The sequence below is a fragment of the Protopterus annectens genome, chromosome 9.part0, assembly GCF_019279795.1.
Source record: "Protopterus annectens isolate FY-2018-M chromosome 9.part0, PAN1.0, whole genome shotgun sequence".
In the NCBI taxonomy this organism is placed as follows: domain Eukaryota; kingdom Metazoa; phylum Chordata; order Ceratodontiformes; family Protopteridae; genus Protopterus; species Protopterus annectens.
The window spans coordinates 933922144-933944750 of record NC_056743.1 but is presented as its reverse complement, the minus strand read 5'-3'; the positions used below and the strand labels follow the sequence as shown (position 1 = coordinate 933944750).

At 43.8% G+C, this 22607-nt stretch overlaps 1 protein-coding gene across 1 annotated transcript in view; it reads left to right on the top strand.

Moving 5' to 3' along the window:
* LOC122810608 (tastin-like) overlaps positions 1–22607 on the top strand; it is a 1451617-nt gene that overhangs the window by 871488 nt on the left and 557522 nt on the right. Inside the window, exon 11 of the mRNA XM_044082184.1 lies at positions 10188–10283. Coding sequence (XP_043938119.1) covers positions 10188–10283 — 96 coding nt within the window. The remainder of the gene's footprint in view (positions 1–10187; positions 10284–22607) is intronic.

Genomic DNA, 22607 nt, shown 5'->3' with positions numbered 1-22607 from the left:
ACTGCTGTTGAGTTCTTAAAGTTGGTGACTTTTGCAGTTGCCCCCCCCCCCCACACACACACACACACACACACACTGTAAATTTGATCTGGGACACTCCTCCCAGTCCCATCTCATTAGCTCATTCTACCTAATACAGAGCTCATTTGGGAAGGCAGTTATCTTCTGTTCCTCCTCTCTCCCTCTCCACTAAAAAAAAACTTAATTCAGCTGCTTTTACTGTCCATTACTACATCTTGTTTTTTTTTCTGCTATTTGCTGCTTGTTCTTTAACGTGTTCAATTGCATCTTTTCTGTTGCATTTATTACTGCTTGTTTATAGCCTGTTTAAATTGTAAGTATTATTGTTATTCTAAGCCTCTTAGTTTTGGTTTAAGGACTTGGGCTTTAGGCCTACCCCTTAGCTCTCCCTGGCCTTTCTCCCTCAGATTCTGGCAAATATGGATGGACAATTTCCTACAGTTTCTCCTGTCAGACTGGTTGATATGGGCATCCTGTGACAGTGTAGCAACTGCCACATGTACACTAACAACCATACACTACTACCACCTAGGAACACAATTTGCAAAATATGCAATTATATTAGGAAGCTAGAATCTATGCTCTCTCCCTCACAAGCCACTATATCTGGCACTGAGAAGGTTGTCACCACAGCCACTACACCTCAAATACCACCCACACCTACACAACACACCCACATATGTGGAGGTCCTCAACAAAAACATACACAAAGAAAGGAGACCTCCGAGGCAAAAACACATGAGATCTCCACAGCCCTCCACACCACATACCATACATAGTCCACACACCTGTGTCTCACAGCCACTAAGGCTTAACCATAAACCCAACATATTAGTCATAGGAGAGAATCCATTGTGAGCCACAAAGATGTGACTGTCACCCAGCTGGATAAGGAGGAAGTCACGGTTAGTTGTCTGTCAGGGGCCAGAAAGTCATGGTTAGTTGTCTGTCAGGGGCCAGAATCCACCATTTCACATATGCACTCAAGTCTCTCAACAACAGGTACTGTTATGGCTCTGGCATAGTCGATGTTGGTGTGAATGACTTGAGACATACCTCCATGGACTACATGAAGAGAGACACGATTCAGCTCGCTGAATGTGTCCCAGGCAGGTATGTCCCTAGCCTTAAGCAGCATTCTACCATCACCCAGAATGATTCCTCAGTACAAACAGAAAATGATTGGCCTTAACAGTTGCCTTAGTTTCTGGTGTCATTCCAAGGAGATCCATTACCTGACAGCCTGGGAAGATACAATCGACAAACCACGATGCTTTGCCAGAGATGGCCTGGATCTGTCTCACTTGGGCTTCAGGCTTCTGGCAAAGGCTCTTGCCTCCCCTATAGTGCCTTTTTTTAGGAAAGGTGAAGAGGTTAAAACTTACAACATAAAAATTTCAACAAAATGCAAGTTAAAGGTCATGCTGCTAAATGCTAGGAGTCGAAGTCCCCCTTATTCTGCCCTATTTGTGTGAATTGCTCAATGCTGGCTTGGCCTACTCTTCAGTGAAGGCCCATACGCCAGCTATTTCTGCCTGCCTGCCTGCCTCTATCCTCCCCTCTAGCTTAGCAGGTTTGAATCTAAACAATTTGTAAACAGGCGTCCTTCACATTAGACCTCCCAGGAAACCCATTCCTTATCTCTGGGATCTTAATTTTGTGCTACGAAAAGCTGACCCCCCCCCCCCCATTCATGCCAGCTTCATCAGCATCCTTGCAACATTGCTCCTGGAAAACTGTGCTTCTCCTAGCTATCACTTCAGCCAGAGCCCTTATGGCCTCTTCCCCCTTTTTGGTTTTCCATAAAGACAGGGTGTCCTTGTGTACCAACCTTTCTTTTATGTCCAAGGTAGTCAACAAATTGTCACTCAACCAAAACACTCATTTACATACCTTCTTTCCTTCTCCAAGAAATTCCAGTGAGGTGTTGCACACCCTGGATGTGCACAGGCAACTTAGCTTTGGTCTTGTCTAGGTAAAATCTATTAGGAACTCAGACCAGCTTTTTGTCTCCGATCATCCCAGGGCTCTGGGGTTGTTTGTTTCCAAGCAGACTGTTTTTACTTGGATTTCTAAGGCTATTTCATTCTGTTATGTGCAGCATGGTAAGACCCTTTCTTCTTCTGTAAAGGCCCATTCCTCTAGGGCAGTAGTTTTGTCAGGTGCCTTCTTCAAGGGATTGGACACTAGCTGTATTCTCGAAGCAGCCACATGGACATCTGTACATACCTTCACTAAACATTACAAACTGGATGGCATTTCTAGGTCTAGGACAGGGTTTACCAGAGCTATACTCCATGGCTTCCTGGAGAGCTCAATTGCCCCATTCCTCCACCCTCTCCTCTTGAGCTTTTGTACTCTCCCTCATATTAAGAATACTGCAACAGATGAATAGAAGAACATAGTATAGCTGTTCAAAAAACTTACTATAATGATAGCTGTCCTTTTCACTGTTGCAGTATTCCAGTCCCTCTCTACTTCCCCCTGGTGGCTTGGTTCATTTTCCCTGGATGATCATACCCTATTTTCCTTGGGCTGGCTTCCACTTTGGGCATTCAATTCTGAGGTAGATGCATTCATACATCACTTTTATGGCCGACATACTACAGCAGCCTATGTGCAACTTTACCATGCATCCTCAGTAGTGGAAGACTTTTGTATACAGGCTGACGTCGGGCCGCCTACTGCTGAGATCTCCCTCAAGTTAAGAATACTGCAGCAGAGAAGAGAAGGACATCTATCGTTATGATAAGTTTTTACACAACTACTGTTTCCTTATTTTGAGCTCCAGATAATGCCTTCTTCTATCAGGAAAATTATGATATTTCCTACATTGTCAATCAGCAAATAAGATCTGAGGTATGTTAGGAGTTGGTGCATTATGGTTAAGGGGCGAGCTCACTTTTTAGTGACCAGGAGCTAAAATAATGGCTGAGGGTTGGATCTCAACCCCAGTGGTTGAGGAAGAATGAAAATAGGCAACACAGCTGGAACATTATGGTGGATAAACTTTTTTTCTGACTTATTGTGAGGACTGTCATTTCATTTACAATGGAGCTGACATCATAGCTCTCAACTGTCCAAATTTTTGCAGAATCTCCAGATTTTTGACTCCTGTTTTTTGGTCTTTTCCTCATTAAATTTGTGGATTTTCTTGCAAATCATTGGAATAATCTGAGGAATGACATCACTAAATGATGTACATTTGAGTTTCAGACTTTATATCTTTCAGAAAATGCATGTTAACTCAAATCTTGTTAATCTAGTTACTTTTTTAAAGTTTTTTAGAACAATATTTAAAATCTGCCCATATTTTTGGGCCTTTGTTCCTCCCCCCATTATGTCAGGCTTTGTCCAGATTTCTTGCTAAGAGGTTGAGGGGTATGGTGACATGCAAATGTTGTGAACTTTGTGTGAAAAGTTTGTTTTAACTGGAATTTTAGTCAGAACTTGGGTGTTCTGTTTATGGAACAGAATCCTCTGCTTATGGAGGACTGTCAGTGGTTTACTTACCTTAGAGCTAACTGTTATTTGCTTTACCATTTTCTGACTCATCCAGACTCCACTGCCCACTTTCACATTTTTTTACTTCTTACCAATGGAACAGTCTTTGGTTTCTGTAGATTTGCTTTCTCCTGTTTGTAAGAAGTAGTTGCCCGGGAGTCTCTGCATGTCAGGCCAGCTCCTGTTTTACCTTTGCCACTTGCTGTGGCTGCAAGTTGTTCTTCAAACAGCTAATCTTTTTCCCCCAGTCCTGTTGGTGTAGTATATGCAGCTACCACAAAAAAATGGGGGATAGCTGAATTGTCAGCAGCTGTAGGGATGCACTTGGTGGACAAGGGAGAGACACACTTGTCAGTGCTGAGGGAAGGAGCAAGTGAAGGTTCTTCTCTTAGCCAGGATAGGGAACTTGCATTTGTGACTAGTATCCCTGATATGAGTCTATTTCCAGGGGAACTACCGAGGAAGGGACAAAGGCTGATCATAGTGCGCGATCCTACCAGTCTCCTGTTACTATTTATGTGGACAGAGAAGATTTACTGGGATTTGCTCAGTGTTTTTCACTTGCTTTCTGTTTCTTCAGGTAAGAAAAGAAAGGGTTCCTCTATCTGATGTGGATTTTTAGTCAAAAATTGGGGTATTAGAGGGGAGGGTGAGTACCTCAGGAATTTTGTCACAATCTGAACACTGATTTTGAGAAAAATATTGTTTCAGATTTCCATCTTAAAGATTTATCCTTTTCTGAAATTTTATTGAAGATGAAACAGGATTTTTGGTGTGAGCAGAATGAGATTTCTATACACAGAAATGCCAAATTATGCATCTATTCTTTCTGTGTCTCCTTTACAGAATATTTTTTCAATGCTTTTAGTTTAGCTGATAGTCAACCTTCTGCCTTTAGGAAGTCTGGTAGGTTAGGCAAGGTTCCTCAGACTCCTAAGCATTTGTTTTTGAATCCTACTGCAGACTCTAGTGTGATTTCTCTTTCAAAATCTGCTAAACCGATCACTGCTGCTAATCTCATTCTATCTGACATGGATAGGAAAGCATTGTATAATTTGAGGAAGAAAATGTAATCCAATAGTACTTAATCATTCAGGATTTGAAACTGTCGAGCTCAAATGCCAAAATTCTAAGGGCTTCCTTTTAACCTTTAAGAACATGCAGAACTTATTGCTTAACTTTCCCTCTGAGGTAAATAAAAATAATTGAATGCCTCTATTTCATCTACTTCTTGAGTACTAAGCATATTTTAAAATGTGCTTATGATGCTGTTGCTTCTGGATCAGTACTGAGAAAAGTGGCTCCACTCCAGATTCAGTCCAGGGGGATCCAATATCTATTAGCACGGGGGTGGGGGGGGGGGTGCATGGTTAACAGACCATGTTGCTTTGCCAAGGATGGTCTGCACCTGCCTCCCTTGGGTTTATGGATATTGGCTAAAACTTTATTCACCCCTTTAGAGCCTTTTTTATACAATGCCAAAGTAACAAAACTACCAAAATTGCAAACAAAACAAACAAAAAAATTAAAGCAATCTTAAGGCGTTACTGCTTAATGTTAGGAGCCTAAACAAGAAAATCTACACCCTACAAGTTGTCCTCACTGGAGAATGTAGACATCTGTGCTGTCACTGAGACTTGACTTAAAGTAGCAGAAAGTACTCTGGCAGTGGAAGGCTACAGTGCCTTCCACACAATTAGACCAACAGCCGGGGGCTAAAGGTGGAGGTGTCTTGATCTACATTAGCAACAAGTAGAATTCCATGTTGGTTAAACAGGATGTTCCCCTGGAGTTCATCCACATCGAGTCTTCATAGACAAGGTCCCTTGATATGTCCTAGCCAGCTGCAGGTCACCCTGTATGACACACCAAGCTCATAACTCTTACCCAGACCTACTAGAGGTGCTCACCATCCAACCAAATACCCATTCATTGGAAACTTTAACTAAACCTCTATAGACTGGGAAACATGCACTGCCTCTGACTCACAGGCACAATGTTTCCTGGACTTTATCAAGACAAACACTCTGGATCAGATAGTCTGCACTCCAGTCAGAGGATTAAACATATTGGACCTAGCACTCAGCAATATGGGAGCATGTTGCATCCCTTGCCCCCCCCCCCCCCCAATATCACATACCTCATTGGTGAGGCCGGACCACAAAGCTAACTCCCTTGAAATAAAAATCAACCTGGAAAACCCAAATAAACCTGAAGCACTTGGGAATTATTCTAAAGCAAACTACATCTTAAGTGACAGTTTGTTAAAATTCATGGCTTCCTCAAACCTTAAGAACACAACTACCTATGAAAAATTATTTACAGTAACCCTGTACAAACATGTAATGAGCTGCATTGAGTCTGCATTACCTACAAGAAGCAAGCCCAGATCTAACGCCATAATCAAACCCCACTAGTGGAATCCTTACCTTAACAGGATATATAACAGAAGAAAAAAAGTCATGGACAAAATTGGAAAGAGCAACTCTCATGCAGACAACAGCTCTCTGATTCAACTAAACACAAAACTGAGGTCTAATAAAGACAAACAAGACCATTTATGAGGTCATTATAGTCTCCCAGGCTAAGGACAATCAAAAGGCCTTCAGCTATGTCAGGAACCTTAAAGGTAACACTTAGCAGTGTGTAGAACCGGTGGTAAATGACACAACCTTCACTGACAAGGATGATATAGTGAATCTACTGGCCAATAAATTTAGCTCTAACTTTACTCCCCCACTACTCCCTGTGCAACCCCTTCTAGCGTATCCTCCCCTCAAATTGTCAACAGGGAGTAGGTCCTGGCGGCATTCGCTAAGGCCAAAAACACTGCTTCAGTGGATTCCAACAATATCCCTTCTAGCCTCCAAATAACTTACAGTAAGATCTAGCAGGACCACTTCAGGCACTTTGAACTACAACCTCAAAACAGGTTATGTGCCAGGTGAATAGAACCCCACAACAGTCATCCCACTTCATAATGATGGACCATCACCTGACTCCAGGAACTACAGACCCATCAGTCCAAAAAATCTGATTTGCAAAGCCATGGTACAAGTTATAGAAATGACTGACAAGGATTTTGGCAATCTTCAGACACTTGACCCAACCCAGTTTGGCTTTAAGGGGGGAGGTCTTGCCTGCTCAACCTAGTAGACATCCAAGAAGGCCACCAAGGCTACCTATGAGGGGAAAACAGTGCATACCACCTACCTTGACCTGGCCAAGGCATTCAATGCAATACCCCACTCAAGTATTGTTGACAAACTCTCAGAACTAGTCATAAATCCCTACATAACTTGCTGGCTGACAGGTAGGACCCAGAAGTTAGGACTGGTGAGACAACCTACATCATGAGACCAGTCACCAGCAGAGTACCCCAGGACTTCATGATGGGCCTGCTCCTGTTTTGACATCTACTTCTTTGAAGTAAAGGCTAATGTAAAAGGCCTCTAGCTCACCAAGTTTGCAGGTGACTAAAGTGGGAGCTATCCTAGACCCTCCCATGACAGCATTCTTTTACAAGCGGGTCTAACCCAAACAAATAACTGGTGCCAAAGCCACAGCTTAAAACTCAGTGAAAAACTGCATTAGTGTCCTTTGGGAATGTCTACCAAAGATAAATACTCCATCAATAAAGCACCCCTAAGAGCTGACTCGATAGTTAGTGATCTGGCAACATATGTCTATGCCTTCGACCAGCACATAGCCAAGACAGTAAAAATCATTCTATGTCATCCAACCCATAAGCAGGGGTATGGCATCTAGGTCCAAGGAAGTTATAGTATCACTCTACTCTCCCTTATCAGACCCATCAGTAAATACAATTCCCCCTTTGACAAATATCTAACCAGGCACTTGCAACAGTTTGAATGCCCTCAAATGTTCCTCACCAGGAGAATCCAGGGTATGAATACCCTGTTTTCCTTAAGGCCCTGTCTTTGTACTCTGTCTCCTCCAGGTTACTGAGAGGTTACCTGTGCCTAGCATATAAGGCATCCTTAGATCCAGCTCTGATGAAGCTGTTGCACATCCACAAAACAAATGGCACCAAAAACACTAGATCCAAGGAACTGAACTTTGTCTGCAGTATAAATAGGACATGCTGGCGAGACCAGTATGTGTCTCAAACGATTCTGGCACAATGAAATAAGCTCTCCGTCTATGTGAAGTGATGCTCATCCCTGATCCTATTCAAAAGAAACCCTGATTTATTAAATGGGAAATTGCAAATTCACCTCTGGTCTGGCCCCCATATCTCTGATGGACAGAGGTCAACAGTAAGCAAATTAATCCCCAGCTAACTTTCCCTCGCCACTACATAACTCTCAGCTACCTCTTTACTGACATACCCAGCCATACAGATGTGCAAGAGACTCTGGGATAAAACTGGGTTAGGCTGTACAACTAGGCTTCTAAAGACCGTGGTGGTGGTTAGCATAGTATAAACCTATGAACCAATAATCAGAATTCTTCTCAAGCTTTAAAAAGGCTCTTGGAAAAATTGTGGTGTTTGACTCCCTTTTGGCACTGGTGACAGTGGTTCTCCCTTTACAATCTGCCTAAGGGCAGTTACCACTGGCTTCCCCTTAGACTGTATTTACTCACACAAGACCATGGCTGTTTAATATGTTTTTTAGTTTGGAATATGTCGATTTAAAAATGTTGATACTTTTTAGGCACCTTTGTATTGGAAGATGTGCAACAGGTACTAGAGGAGGCAAAAAAAGAAATTGCTTCTTGGAAACCTTATATTTGCAAATGGAGATTTTGTTTTCTGGTTGGTACCAGTACATGAACCATTTCCCTCTTCAGGCCAGGGTACCTCTGGTTCTTGATTTGTGTGATCTTATTCCTCTGTCAGGGTGCATCTTTCAGCCATTTCTGCTTGTCTGCCATTTGATCCCCATTTCTAACTATACTCAAGTTAAACAGCTTTTAAAAAGGGTGTTGCATATCTCTCAGTCTAGGAAACAAGTGGCTCCTCCTTAGGATCTGAACTTTGTCCTTGAAAAGCTTCCTGTTTCTCCATTTGAACCATCTGACTGAATTGAGGTTCTTAACATGGAGGCTGTTTTTACTCATTGCAGTGACTATCTTTGGAAGAGTATCTGAGTTATATAGTACTGATGGTGAGTCAACCCTACGTTACTTTTCACTGGGTGTCTTTGAGAACTAACCTGTCTTTATGCCTAAAGTGGTGTCCAAGTTTACTTTGACTAGTCATCCCCTTGTTTTCTTCCCTGATCCCAAAAATAAGGGGAGAAGAGATTTTTCATGTACCTAAACAAAGTTTGAGCCTAACCTAATTTTGTCTTTTGGCTCACTTATTTTTTTTCCTCATGATGTGTAATCCCTGTTCCCAGAATGTGAGTTTATGCTGCCCTACATTCTCCTTCAATGTCTTTTTCCACTGATGTAGACTGGCATCTCTCAGAATTATTGTTTATTTTTCAAAATCTCTGGTGAATGGCATTAATGACATTCCAGTAACTGACAGATGTTCTTCGTGTTTAACTGTTAACAGTCATCACACTTGGGTTATCTGCCTGCAGGTAGCCCTCAGTCGGCCCGAATACCAGAGTCTTGGGATTCTGCATCGGATGCTGTCGCCTCTTCCATGACCCAAGTGTGATGGCTGCAACAGTAAATACACTCGAACATCTACATTTTTGGTAAGAACATCTACATTTATGGTAAATGTACACAACTGTACTGTTTGTGTTCTTAGCCTTCTCTTGCATACATTGCAATGAGCCTTTTTTTCATCTGCAGAAAGTGCTGAAATTAGTATATTTCAGGTGGTAATGTTTTGTCATTTTATGATCCTCTTGTAGGTACTCCTTCTACCTTCATTCCTTCACTCATCCAGAGTATCCCACTTCATGACATTTGGGCCTCTGCTGTTCTGTACAACAGCAGAGCTGTTTTTTGTCTTTGCATTAAGCCTGAAAAAAAGACATTCCAGAGACAGGATAGATTTATTGACTTGGTGGGAAGGAAAGCTGGCAGGACTACAAACTACTTATATGTCTGTATTCTCAAGCCAGAAATCTTAAATCTCATAGATGGTATGATGTCAGCCAGGGATATGGATTCTTAAATGTATTCTGAGATTCCATGCAGATCCAACAGCATGAAGTGAAGAAGATGAACAACACTCCAATTGCCAATCAAGGCAAGAAAAATCCGTCATGCTTCACTTATATGTAACCTTATAAGAAGCATTGCACATAAAGGAATAAACACTCTACTTTGAGGAAAAGTTTTATTCAGGGTATAGTTTTCCTTTAAGGTATCTTGTACCACTGTGTGTTATACTTGGGCACTTAACCATGTGCTGTTGTCCTGTCTTCCATTTCTCTTGGATCCTTTTATTCAGGTAGGCTATAGAAGCTTTATTTCTAATTTACCACAAATGGAACATAGAACAAAACTGAGCTTAAAAGCTTAGGGTTATGTGTGATGGTGTCATTTAGTTTTGAAGCCAGTAACATATGAATTACTAACAAAGCAGTCTTTGAAATCATAGAGCTTGGTGCTCCACTGAGATCCAGGACTCCACTTATTTACTGCTTAGAAGTTACATTATTACTTTGACTGATTAACATGCAAAAAAACTGAAATATATTTGAGTTGCTTTCTGTTTCTGCTCTTTGTAGAGAAGCCAGAACTCGAGATATCCGGTTTCTAGATTACTGAAAACTCCCCAAAATCTCGAAGTACCTACAAAATATTTAGGCTACTTGTCTCAACAGGTGAGTAAAATATTTTGGGCCATCATCTAGTACTAGTGGGAGAGTTGGCATTGTGACATTTTAAAATCGATAATGTATAACAATCTGTTTTTTTCCCTTTGGTTTTACATATTAACTTTATGCGGAATCCCCATTTGTCTTATTTGCTGTTCTGTACTTGTCCAGAATTAGTAGAAAATGGAATATTGTTCTGAAAGGGCATTTTCTGTGCTATAATTCAGTAATCTTATTTAAAACTAGTATACAGGTTATACAGATTGAATTTTTATTTTGTATGCTTTTGTATCAACTGCTGTCCTTCATAGTCTTCCTGCAGTGACACCCCTTACCCAAGTGCTCTCTCTCTCTTTACAGCTTTATTGAATTATCACTTAAGACGTAGAAAACATACAATTGTATTATGGAAAACAAACCATATACTCTCTAGTTTTAATTTTTTTAATTATTAATTGATTACTCTGCATACTGACCTGCACTTATACTCTATGCTCTACTAGCAATTTACGCAATAACCATTGATTCTTTTTACTGTCTTCTCATTCCCTTTTTGATATACATACTGTTGTACTGCATGTCAAATGTCTTGTTTTTTTATTTTATACTATATGCGTCTCTGCCATGTATTTTCTACCAGCTTGTAATGGCAAATGTCCACTGCTTACTTGTAATAGAATTTTGTATGTGACTTTTTCCCCAGGACCTCTGCTGAAAATGGGCTCAGTTGGATATTCCCTGTCAACAAGTCTCAAAATAAATAAATATATTAACATTTTTACAAAACATCATACATCACATGTATTAATTTGTATAATAATTATCAATTCAACATTACATAAATTGCTCAATTCCTGCCTTCCTTTAAACTTCACTCCTTTTCTAAAAAATTATTCTGCATGTATTCCCAGAATTTCCATTTTTTTCTAAAGATCCATTTCCAGTTCTTTTATCTCTGTTACAATATTCAGTGTTTCAAATACAGTTGGTTTAGACTTCGATTTTCGTTTTCTCGAAATTGCTTCTTTGGCAGCCACCAGAATTAAACATAACAAGACCTTGCTATGTCTAAGCAATTCAGATCCTGTATTCTAACTCAAAAAATAATTTCCTTACTTAACTCCCATTTGTTCACCCAATATCTCTATCAGAGTACACTGGAGTGAATTTTCAAAGTCTTGCCAACGCCTTACACTCTCAAAGCATAGGTTCCAAATGACCTCTTTCTTCCCCATCACACCTCCAACATTTGCCATCTACCTAAGGAAAAATTCTTGAGTCTGCTTTGGGTTTAAAAATACCTATGCAAACACTTCCAAGCAAAAATCCCAAGTGTTTTAGACATTGTTGCACACCTGGAGGCCATGTGTATGCTCTCCTATTGTCTCCCCATGAACTGCTATTCCATTCCCTTGCCAGTCTTCTCCAGCCTCCTCTGATTGGTTCCTACAGCTGTTGTGCAATACCCCATATGCCCTACCAATTATCCCCCCTAACAGCAGCCTGTTCTCTAGACTCAACCAAAAACTCCACCACAGCAATTCCCTTTACTCAGGATTCCCCATCCCTCTGTCCCTGCCTATGCTTAGATATCAATCCCTGACAGGGAAGGCAGTCCTTTAGTCTGCAGTCCAAATGTTTTCTTGGCCTCTTTCCATTCTGCACCCTTGCCACCAGCCATTCACTGTCAATACCTTGGTTCCCCTGCCAGTCTCCTGCAAATTCCAGCCCCCTCTTGCCCTTTCTCTACACACCTAATTGCAGTCATCCATATTGGCAAAATCTCCTTTCTCCATTCTTGTGCCAACCCAGTTCGTAGAATACCTTCTGCTACTTTATGACTATAATATTCATGGTTGTTGTCACCCTCCCCAAGGATCTGCATCCAAAACCCCACACTCTCCTCGCTGTTTACTTTTATACTCTGTTCTGATTGTCATGCCTTAATTTCTACATTGTAGTGAAACTAGTTTTGCCATTGGTGAACTTGGGTGGCCAGCAAACAAAAAATATACAAGACTGAGGTCAAAGGACTTGAGCCCTCTGCTTCATATTACTTAAAGGATAGCTGTAGACGAAGCACATCTTTCCCAGAGTGTGCAGTGCTAAATCTGTCGATTGTTTAACAGTATGAGCACTTTATGTTAAAATCACATCTTTATTTCAAATAAGTGACATTACAAGCCAAGGAGTTTGAAGTACTGTCGTATTTCCCCTCTCTTTCTCTCTGGCACGTGACCTTTGGGTCAGTCAGTAATAAGTGTCATTGTTTGACTCCCATTTTTTTTTCCTATTCTGCTTCATTCTTTCTAACTACCCTAGTGTGCCCCCTTCTGTCACCGTGTTTACCTGCCTCTCCTACTGCCCTTGGACTGTTTCCATTCTAAGGCTGGGGCCGGAGCAGAACCTAATGGCATTCAGGAAGGAGGTTGAGCTGTTGACTTCTTCCACTGGAGGATTTTTTTTCGTTTATGATTGACCCATTGGGGTTCCCCCTCCCTTGCATTTATGTTTGGGCTACTCTCCTACGTGGACTATGCCTCCCTGTATGGAATACCCAGATGAGTGCCCCCCTCCATGGGATGGGCATGGTCATTCCTCCCTGCCAGCACCTCATATGCCTGAGCTACTATTCAAACTTAGGTTGCCTGGTTGCAGTTAAGGCTTTATCCCTCTACGCCCCAGTGCTGGCATGTCTGACTCCTGCTTTTAACAGCCACTTGCATACTCTGGGGTGAGTGTTTAATCTCATCTCCAGCTGTCATGACAGCTGAGGACAGATAGGAGGGGTTACAGTCACCCACACCTGGAGAGACCAAAACCTCCTTAGAAACCTTGACATTGCCAAACAAAAGCAAATTGCCTTTCAAGTTAACTTCCACTGGTACTCCTCATCCTTCCAGTGATTATAGTGAAGCGCGCTCTCAAATGTCAGTAAGTAAAAATAACCAGCCCTTTCACATCTACAAACTGACATGCCTTATTCTCCACACACGTTTCACACAAAAATCTTGTGTTGGCCATTTGCCTTCATTGTTTGTGCTTTCCAGGGCACCTGAAAGGCAAGACCAGCATCTGTAACCAACATGAGGCAGTTAAGCTGAGCATTATAAAAAAAACAAAAACAGAAAGAACATGCCAGAGATAATCTAAAGTGCAGTCTTGTGTGTGTGTGTGTGTGTGTGTGTGTGTGTGTGTGTGTGTGTGTGTGTGTGTGTGTGTGTGTGTGTGTGTGTGTGTTTGGGGGGGGACTTTGGAGAATTAGAAATGGTTTCAGATATTGGATTTTTGGTAAAAAAAAGACTTTTAAATTAACACACACAAACTCGACTTTTACAAGAAGCACATATAAGTATTTTTGCAGGAGGATATCTACACCACTCCACACCCTCACATCTCTAAACATACTAAATCTGAGGTTGTACAACCTTGGAAGGTAGAGAAAATGTTCTTAACCCCTCATTCTGTAGTCTCAGTGATTTCATTCTTTATTCTTTGACAAAAATAAGAAATGATGAAAACTAATCACTTGTTCTAATTCTGACTGACCTCTGTGTGATTAAAGCCAGTTACCCCTCCAATATCAAAGCTGTGAACATCTTGTACAACTGTGATTTAGCTGGGCTTGCACCATTCCTGTAACTGTAGCAGACAAACATTGGAAAGAGTAGTAAGCCATTTATCTACAGCTAGGTGGAGGGACCTTCTTAAGTGTTACTAGAGAGCTAAGTATCTTCCTCACAGATGCCCTGTGATGAAGTCTCTCTGAAGAGTGCTGCCAAAGCCTCACCTGCTCTAATGGAATGAATACTTAGAGCATGCTGCAAGAAATTCCTGGCCTCATCATAAGACAGTAATTAGGCACTTGGGAATAGTCTGCTTCCCCATGGAATTCCCAACCCATTTGAGGCAAACTAAACCAAATCTGAACTTTCTGTTAGCTTTACTCTCATCACTGTAACACTTCAGTTTCTTTCAAGGATTCAGACATTGGTCTTTAAAATTCTGATATAATAGCAAGGGAAGCAGGATCTTTTAAATACAAGCTCAGATGTAATTTTAGATATTAGGAATGGATTAGTAATAACTGGGAGGTTGGTATAATGGTTATTATCTTACAGACACAAGTTACAGGGTTTGATTCTTATATAGGGTAGCTGGCTAGACTTAAAATGGTCCACAAGTGCAGTTAGCCTAGTACTAATCTATGAACCCTATCTTTATTAAACCCCAGTTAAGTGGAGCCCTTCAGTACATATAATGCTGAAATGCTTTATAATATATAATGCCACTAAAATAGTTTTCTAGTTTATGAAGAAAAGGGAGACTAAATCTGGTTCATAGGTTCATACTAGGCTATCTGCCCTAGGGCATTTAAAAGCCTAGCCAGAGTGTATTTGGCTTTCGCCACCCATTTTAAATTAATTTTGCTATGCCCTTTTTTGAGGTTAGTATACTGTACCTCTGTCTAACAGTGACACAGAAGTGATACCCGAGGTAAACCTACGATCTCCCATCCACTCATCAAGATTCCTCTTGAAGAGAGTCCATGAGGGACTCTGCCTAACCTGGACTGGGATTTTATTCCAGAGTGAAGGGAGCCTCTGGGTTATGAATCTGTCCCTCCAGCATGTCCTATTTATTTCATTGCTGAGGTTCAAGTCTCTCGAGCGCGTGGCTCTATGGGATTTGGATTTTCTGAGGTGCAGCATGTCCATTAATTCCGGGTTGGACATGGCTTTATACGTCAGGCACAGATCGCCTCTGAGCAGGCGGTATGCCACTGAGTAGAGCTGGAGTTTCTTTAACCGGGCAGCATATGGCATCTGTTTGAGCCCTTTGATCCTCTTGGTGAGGTACTTTTGGGATCTTTCCAGTTGCTGCAGGTGTTTGGTAAGGTACATCCCAAAAGGGGCATTGTACTCTATTATGGGCCTGATGAGGGATGAGTAAAGAGGCACGATGACCTCCCCTGATCTAGATGTGAATCCCTTCATGATTAGGTGGGCTATATAAAATGTTTTTCTAACCACTTTGGCCACGTGGTTGTCAAATGAGAGATTGCTATCAACTTGGGTCCCCAGGTCCCTAATTACTTATTCTGTACTTAAAGGATTACCACCTATGTGGTAATTTGTGGGCACTTTGTTTTTGCCAAAGGGGATGACTATACACTTTTTGGCATTTAGCTTGAGGCCATGGCTCTGGCACCAGTTGTCTGTTTCTATGAGGCCCTTTTGGAGGATGCTTGTGTCTGCTGGAGAGTCGATTATGGCGCCCAGTTTGCAGTCATCTGCGAACTTGGTCAGCCACAGTCCTTCCGTGTTGGCCTGTAGCTCCGAGATATATATACCGAACAAGAGAGGTCCCAGGACTGAGCCTTGTGGGACGCCACTTGTAATTGGTTTGGAGTCTTACATGGCTCCAGCAGTTCTAACCATGTGGGTTCTGTCCTTGAGCCAGTTTGCAACCCATCTAGTGACATAGGGGTTTATATTTAAGCTGGTGAGCTTATCTATAATGCCCGAGTGGGATTCTCAAACTGGATTTGTACAGTCCAGCCAAGTTCACATTCCATTTTAAAACTATCAGTGTACTACTGTGTTTCCAGTTCACCAAAGTTTTTCTTTTGTTTCTGTGTAAGTGTGCCGATTAAGCAGTGCATTCCATGACATTACTCTGGTCTAAGAGAGTATGTGCAGCCTCTACACCCCTCAGTTCAACTCCTGTTTTTCTGTGATGTGTGTACAATTTGTATCTTAATCCTAGCCATTGTTGTAGAAAGGATTCCACTTTTTACACTTAAAGCTGAAATCTTTAAGTGCTCTTCAGTTGCCACCAGTGAGCAGTGATTTGTGTCACCACAGTCTCTACTGCTTGAGAGAAGAGTGCAGCAGCAGGCACTCCCATAATCTCACTTTAGCCTTGTAAGGTATGCCTCAGATATTTTGAGATAGTGGCATTTTGAAGGTGTCCACTACAAGAACCAGCAGGAAGGTCCATTCCACTGTTTCCATAGGTTTCTGGGGTAAGATGAAAGGAAGAGTTGACTGAGGGTCATACAACATACTTCTGCTAGGTTTGCCAAAAAGGTAGCCTTCATGGTCCTGTCCACTCTCCAACCCTTGTCTAACAGGAGTTCTGGCTTTGTACGCTTTGAGAAACCAGTAAGAGATGCATCCCCACAGCTGTCTTTTTAATGGGGTGAGTCGTGGCATTATCTTCACTGCTGTCCCTAAGGGTGAGTGTCAAGAATATATTTGTACTAAGTTTGTTCAAGTGAAACAGTCTCTGGTATCCAATTTCTTGCTTAACAATAGCACTCAAGATGGAGTATTCTTCTCCCAGACCTCCCTCTTACACTTGCAGGACTTAACATTCAGGGTCACAAAAACTTCGTGGGACTTTCTGCACCTGCAGCATTCACCCCAAGCATCATATATTTGCTGTCTCTTAGTCTGGTTGGACTTGATCTTGTATTTGTAGGACTTGCACACTTGGGGATCAGGGGCTGATGCCACTGTTAGGTCATGTGCTAGTTTGTTCTATCCTAGAACCTCCAGTAATTAGCTCCTCCCTGGGCACTGAGGACTTGGCTCAGTGCATGTTAATCATGTGATTACTTTATTGAACATCTAGCAGATGGCAGCTAACCATTCCTAGAGTTAGTGTGAAAGGGAGTCCCCTTTCCCAAGACAATGAATAGGAAGGAGGACTCTGAAAAGCATGAGGCCTTTATTTCAAAATCAGAGGGGCTGCAGCCAAATAGCATAGTCTCTCAAGTGTGGTGAATGACAGAATAATGCCAAAGAAGCTGAAAAGTAAATTGTACAAGACAGGGGCTTGACCAGTACTACTGTATGGTACAGAAACCTGGGCAATAAAGACAGAGCAGATGAGGATGCTAGAGGTGATAGAAATGAAGTTCCTGAGAAGGTTGGTAGGATGCACAGTGTGGGACAGAAGAAGAAATAAGGACATAAGAGCAGAAGCCAATGCAGCTCCAATTGTGGAAAAGATCATCGAGAATAGATTACAGTGGTTTAAACAAATGTGCATAAAAGTAGAAAACAATCTGGTAAAGAAGACTTGGGACATACAGGAAGAAAGCAAGAGAAAATGAGAATGCCCAGCAAAGAGGTGGATGGATTGTGTGAGAGAAGATATGCGACAGTCAGACATACGTGTTGAATAAGGTAGGAGTATGGTATTAAATCGAGAGATGGCAACAGTTAACACGACACCCTGACCCCATGTAGAAAATGGGGGTTGATGTATTTCAGAGGCAGATGAGGACACTATTTCTTGCTCTCTGTGTAACCCTTACTTTAGGAAAGACTGTCTTGTACTTTGCCTTTTCATCAAAAGTGTTCCAATTTCTGTATGGGGAAAAAAGATTAACTTTACAGTATCCGCAGGACCCAACATTAAGGATGTAGTTTCTGTAGCCTTGGAAGCATTTGGATTTTGTGCCAAGCACTCCTATCCATCCTAGGCTAGACACTTTTGTAGTCTCTTTTCTCCAGCCCAGGTATCAGAGACCACTGCACCTTTTAAGTTTGCCAAGATTTTATTTAATAAGACCAAGACTTTGTCCAGGGTGAAGAGGGTGATGTTATGTGATCCTATCTCGCCTACATTCTGACTGATGGGTTCGGAGCCGATCCCTCGGCTCCGACTCGGCACGCTTATGCCAAAGAGCGAAGTCTCTTATTGGCTGAGCTTACTATATCCCAGGATGCACCACTACCAGTCCCCCAGATCTCGTTTGCCGCTAACAAGTGAAGACGTGGTCTCGAGCTGGCTGAGCTAAGTAGTGATTATTTTCACTAACTTTCTGTCAGGAATTTCTTTATACTTCAACTAAAAGCTGTTTTAACAGCTATCTTGTGTTTTGAGTGCGTTTGGAGAAATTTACTTGGTAAATTCTTGTGTTGTGAGTGTTGTTTGACTAGAAGTACCTCTTGTGTGGAAAGGCCTTTCCCGGTCTTTTTGGTGGTTAGGTGACTTCTGTTCTGTTAGGGATCTCGGATCCTTTATACTGCTGATAGTTTCTCTTTCTTAAAAAGAAGGACAAAGCAGAGAAAATTTCTTTTTTCTGTCATAATTACAGTGTTTGTACTGTGTTTGGCTAGTTCACTGAATAATTTACCGGAATGTCTCAGGTTCCTAGGCCTTCAGGCTTTAAAAAGTGCACCAAGTGCAACTTTAAAATGTCTATAACAGATGACCACTCTCTCTGTGTTTATTGTTTGGGTGCAAAACATTTGCAGGAGTCCTGCAGCGTGTGTCACGCTTTTTCCTCGAGGGTCCTCCAAGAGAGGAAAAATAAGCTCATATTAAAAGGCCTTATAAAACCCTCCTTTGAAGAAGCTTAGCATCCTCTCCTTCTCCTGCTAAAAAGAAAAGGGCGTCGGCTCCGACCAGTCCGTCTGATCCGACCGCCAAAAGACATAGGCAGGTTTCTCCTTCGGCTCCAAGGACTTCGGAGCCGAGGGCGGAACGGTCTGCCTCGATGCCACCAGTCTCGACTCCTCTGGCTTCGGGGCCGATGGCTGGGGCATCGAGGCGGGTCACCGTTCGGCTCCACTGGTCTCGGAGCCGATGAAGGTTGTCCGCTCAGACACTTCCTCCTCGGCACCGATGGAAACTAGTTTGGGTATTCCTTCGGCGCCGATAGTCATCGAGTCGCCTCGGAGCCGGTCTCCTAGCCCCTTGGGGCCGTTGGAGAGGCCATCTCGAACCCGTTCAGTATCCTCTAGGTCATCGAGGATGTCAGATTCGGACATAGACAGGGTGCTCCAAAGACTGTTCCAGTCCCCAGTCTTACAAAAATTTGTTTCGGCTCCGACCCAGTTGGCTTCGGAGCCGACGGCCCATGCCCATGTCATTGCCATTCCTCCTCCGACCGCTTCGGCTCCTTTGGAGCAGGTGCTGTTGGAGCCGGTGGAGGTCTTAGGGTCGGCTCCGACCCTTACTCCAACCCCGGCCTTCGGGTCCGAGTTTGGTACACGGACTTCTTCGGTTGGACCCGGGGGTGACGTTTCGGGACCTATGCTGTCGGTTCCGAGCCTCCCTCTCGGTGCTTCGGCTGCGGGACTTCCGTCTGCTATCATGGCTCGGGGACGGACACTCCCAGGATTCTGGGGGTCCGGCTTTCAGAGCTATGAGGAGTGCCTTGGCCAAGTCTTCTTCGGCCATCTCTCCGGCTTTACCGGCACCTTCCCTGGGCATGGAGACTGGGTCTTTGGCAGTTCCCCTGTCCTTAGGCAGCGGAGCCCCTGGGCCTGGGGTTACCCCCACTGGGGTTCCCCTCCTCCTGAGGGTTCTTGGAGTTGTCTTCAGAGGAGCCCCAAGGAAGAGATCGTGCAAGAGGAAGCACGTGGACTCCCGAGTCTATTACATCGGACACTGATCTTGATGATGCGGAGGGGTCTCCGAAGTCGTCCTCGGATGATGTCTCATTTGCAGACATTTTAGAGATCCTCAAACAACGAGGCGGCTGGATATCCAAACCCCCCTCTGCTGATGAGTCAGTGCTTCTCAAGGCCTTTGGGGCTCAGCCCTCCACCTCCTGGGTGTCTCCGCCCTTCGACGAGCTCCTGGATTTGGTTTGTCGGAGGGCGTGGGAACATCCAGATACCGTGGAACCAGTGCCTTCTCGTCCTAACAAATTTTTGTCTGCCCCACCCGAGAAGGAGATCCTGACTAAAGGCGTGGCTGTAGATGCCATGGTGGTGGCATCTGCTACACAACAGGACGTGGCAGAGGCTTCAACGTCCGTCCATCCTCCTAATAAGGAGTCTAGGAGCATGGACCGATGCAGGAAGCGCACCCTGACTTCAGCGGCCTTTACTTTAAGGTCCCTGAATTATTTGGCACATTTTACCAGGCTTCAGAGGGATCTGGTCAAGGAGCTGTCAGATTCCTCTCGGGTAACCTACCTGAGCAGCTAGCCCAGTCGGTTAGCTCTCAGTTGGCTATCCTTACTTCAATTTCTAACTCGTCCATGAGGCTCATTTCATATGCGGCCGAAGGGGGTAGAGCGGCAGGCACAGGCGTGGCTCTCACGGAGACAAGCCTGGCTCCGTTGTGTCATTTTATGGAGGCCTTCAAGTCTTCCTTCGCCGGCGCTCCCTTTGATGGGTCCTCTTTGTTTGGACCTAAGGTTAAAGACACTCTTACCGCTGTGAGCAAGAGGGAAAAACTTTATCTGCCGTAGGTGCACGTTATTCCACTCCCTTTCGGCCTTATCCCAAGGCTAAAGGAGGAGGGAAGATGTGGTTCATAAATCACCTAAGTTTTTCCCTCAACAGCAGGAAGATTCCCCTTCCAGAGGCAGAGGACGGGGAAATTTTTCTGGGAGACGCCGTCCCAGAGGCGGCAGAGGGCCCCGCAATTCTGGAGACCGCGAGTCCTTTCGTGGCTCTTCAGCCTCCCACACTTCATGAGGGATTGCCCAGCTGTGCTGCTCCGGAGCCAGTCGGGTGCCGTTTTGCCAAGCACCTAAAAGCCTGGGAGTCTATCACTCAGGACAGATGGGTGCTTCGGATTATTGCGGAGGTTACACCATTCCCTTCACACACTCACCCCCACCGTCCAAAAATCCGGACCCACCACCCAGTCAAAGGGAAATTGCAGCCGCAGAAGCGTTAAAGCTGCTAGAAAAGGAGTCATCCAACCGGTCCCCACAGACCAGATCGGATCCGAAATTACTCAAGGTTCTTTTAGTGCCAAAAGACAGGGGACCTGAGACCAATATTGGATCTCAGCAGACTAAACCAATCCATCACGAAATCCAAATTCCGAATGGTCACGTTACAATCCATTCTCCCATTGTTGGAGAAGGATGTTTGGATGTGCTCCATAGATCTCAAGGACGCCTATTATCACATACCGATACATCGGGCGTCCAGGAAGTATCTGCGCTTCAGCCTGGGAGACGGTCATTTCCAATTTTGTGCACTGCCCTTTGGTCTCACCACAGCCCCCAGGGTGTTCACCAAGTGTTTGGCAGTAGTAACTGCTCACCTGAGGAGTCTTGGATTCCAAGTGTTTCCCTATCTGGACGACTGGCTCCTGACTGCCACCATTCAAGATCCAAGGCCCCAGCCAGGATGGTCCTGCAACTTTTAGGTTCGATGTCTGCCACGGTTCTCCTAGTTCCTCTGGCAAGATTGCACATGAGGATTCTTCAGTGGCTATTATCGACTCAATGGTCCTTTCAGGATCTTCCCCTCAATCACCCCATTATGATTACAGAAACGTGCAAACGGGACCTTCGCTGGTGGCTTCAGCCGTCCAATCTGAATCAGGGAAGACCTTTTGTTATCCCCCCTCCGGTGGTCACCCTGACGACGGATGCCTCCCAGACAGGGTGGGGGGGGGCATTGTCTGGGCAGGTTAGTTCAGGGTTCCTGGCTTCCAGGCGAAACCTTTCTCCACATCAATGTATTGGAGATGAGGGCTGTACTTCTGTCCCTACAGGCCCTCCACAAGTTTCTCCCTCAGGGCATTATCGCTATCCACACAGACAACATGTCGGTGGTCTGGTATCTAAACAAACAAGGAGGGACCAGATCTTACCCCCTTTGCAGAGAGGCCGTGAGGGTGTGGGAATGGGCTGTAGCTACCAGCCGTTTCTTGGTAGCGACCCACATTCCGGGGAAATCCAATATATTGGCAGACAGATTAAGCAGGACAATTCTCTCTCCTCACGAGTGGTCCCTGAGCGAAACAGTAGCAGCTCAGGTTTTCAGAAGATGGGGGATGCCGTGCTGCGACCTGTTTGCAACACCACAAAACACAAAGTGCAAAAGGTTCTTCTCCTTGACTCCACATCAGGGGGAAGCAGCTATGGATGCTCTAGCACAACCTTGGCCAACAGGGCTACTTTATGCCTTTCCTCCGATTCCACTTCTCCCCAAAGTCATTCAGAAAGCTTCTCAATTGGGGTCCACAATGATACTAATTGCTCCGCACTGGACTCGTCAGGTATGGTTTCCCTACCTGAAGAAACATGCGGTGGACGATCCTTGGGTTTTAGATCTAACTCCGGATCTACTAATTCATCAGTCGGGACGACAACACCAGTCCCTTCACACTTTGAAGTTGACAGCTTGGCTCCTCCACTTCCGACTTTAGTCAGAAATCACACCTTAGACCCGGAAGTTATTCACATTTTATCTTCGGCCCACAAACCCACCACTAAGAAATTGTACCTCAGTAAGTGGAAGAGGTTGGCTATCTGGGCTCAAGTCACGGGCTTAGACCCTATCACTGCCCCGATCCCAGAGGTTTTGAAATTTTTAACATCCTTGTTTAATCAAG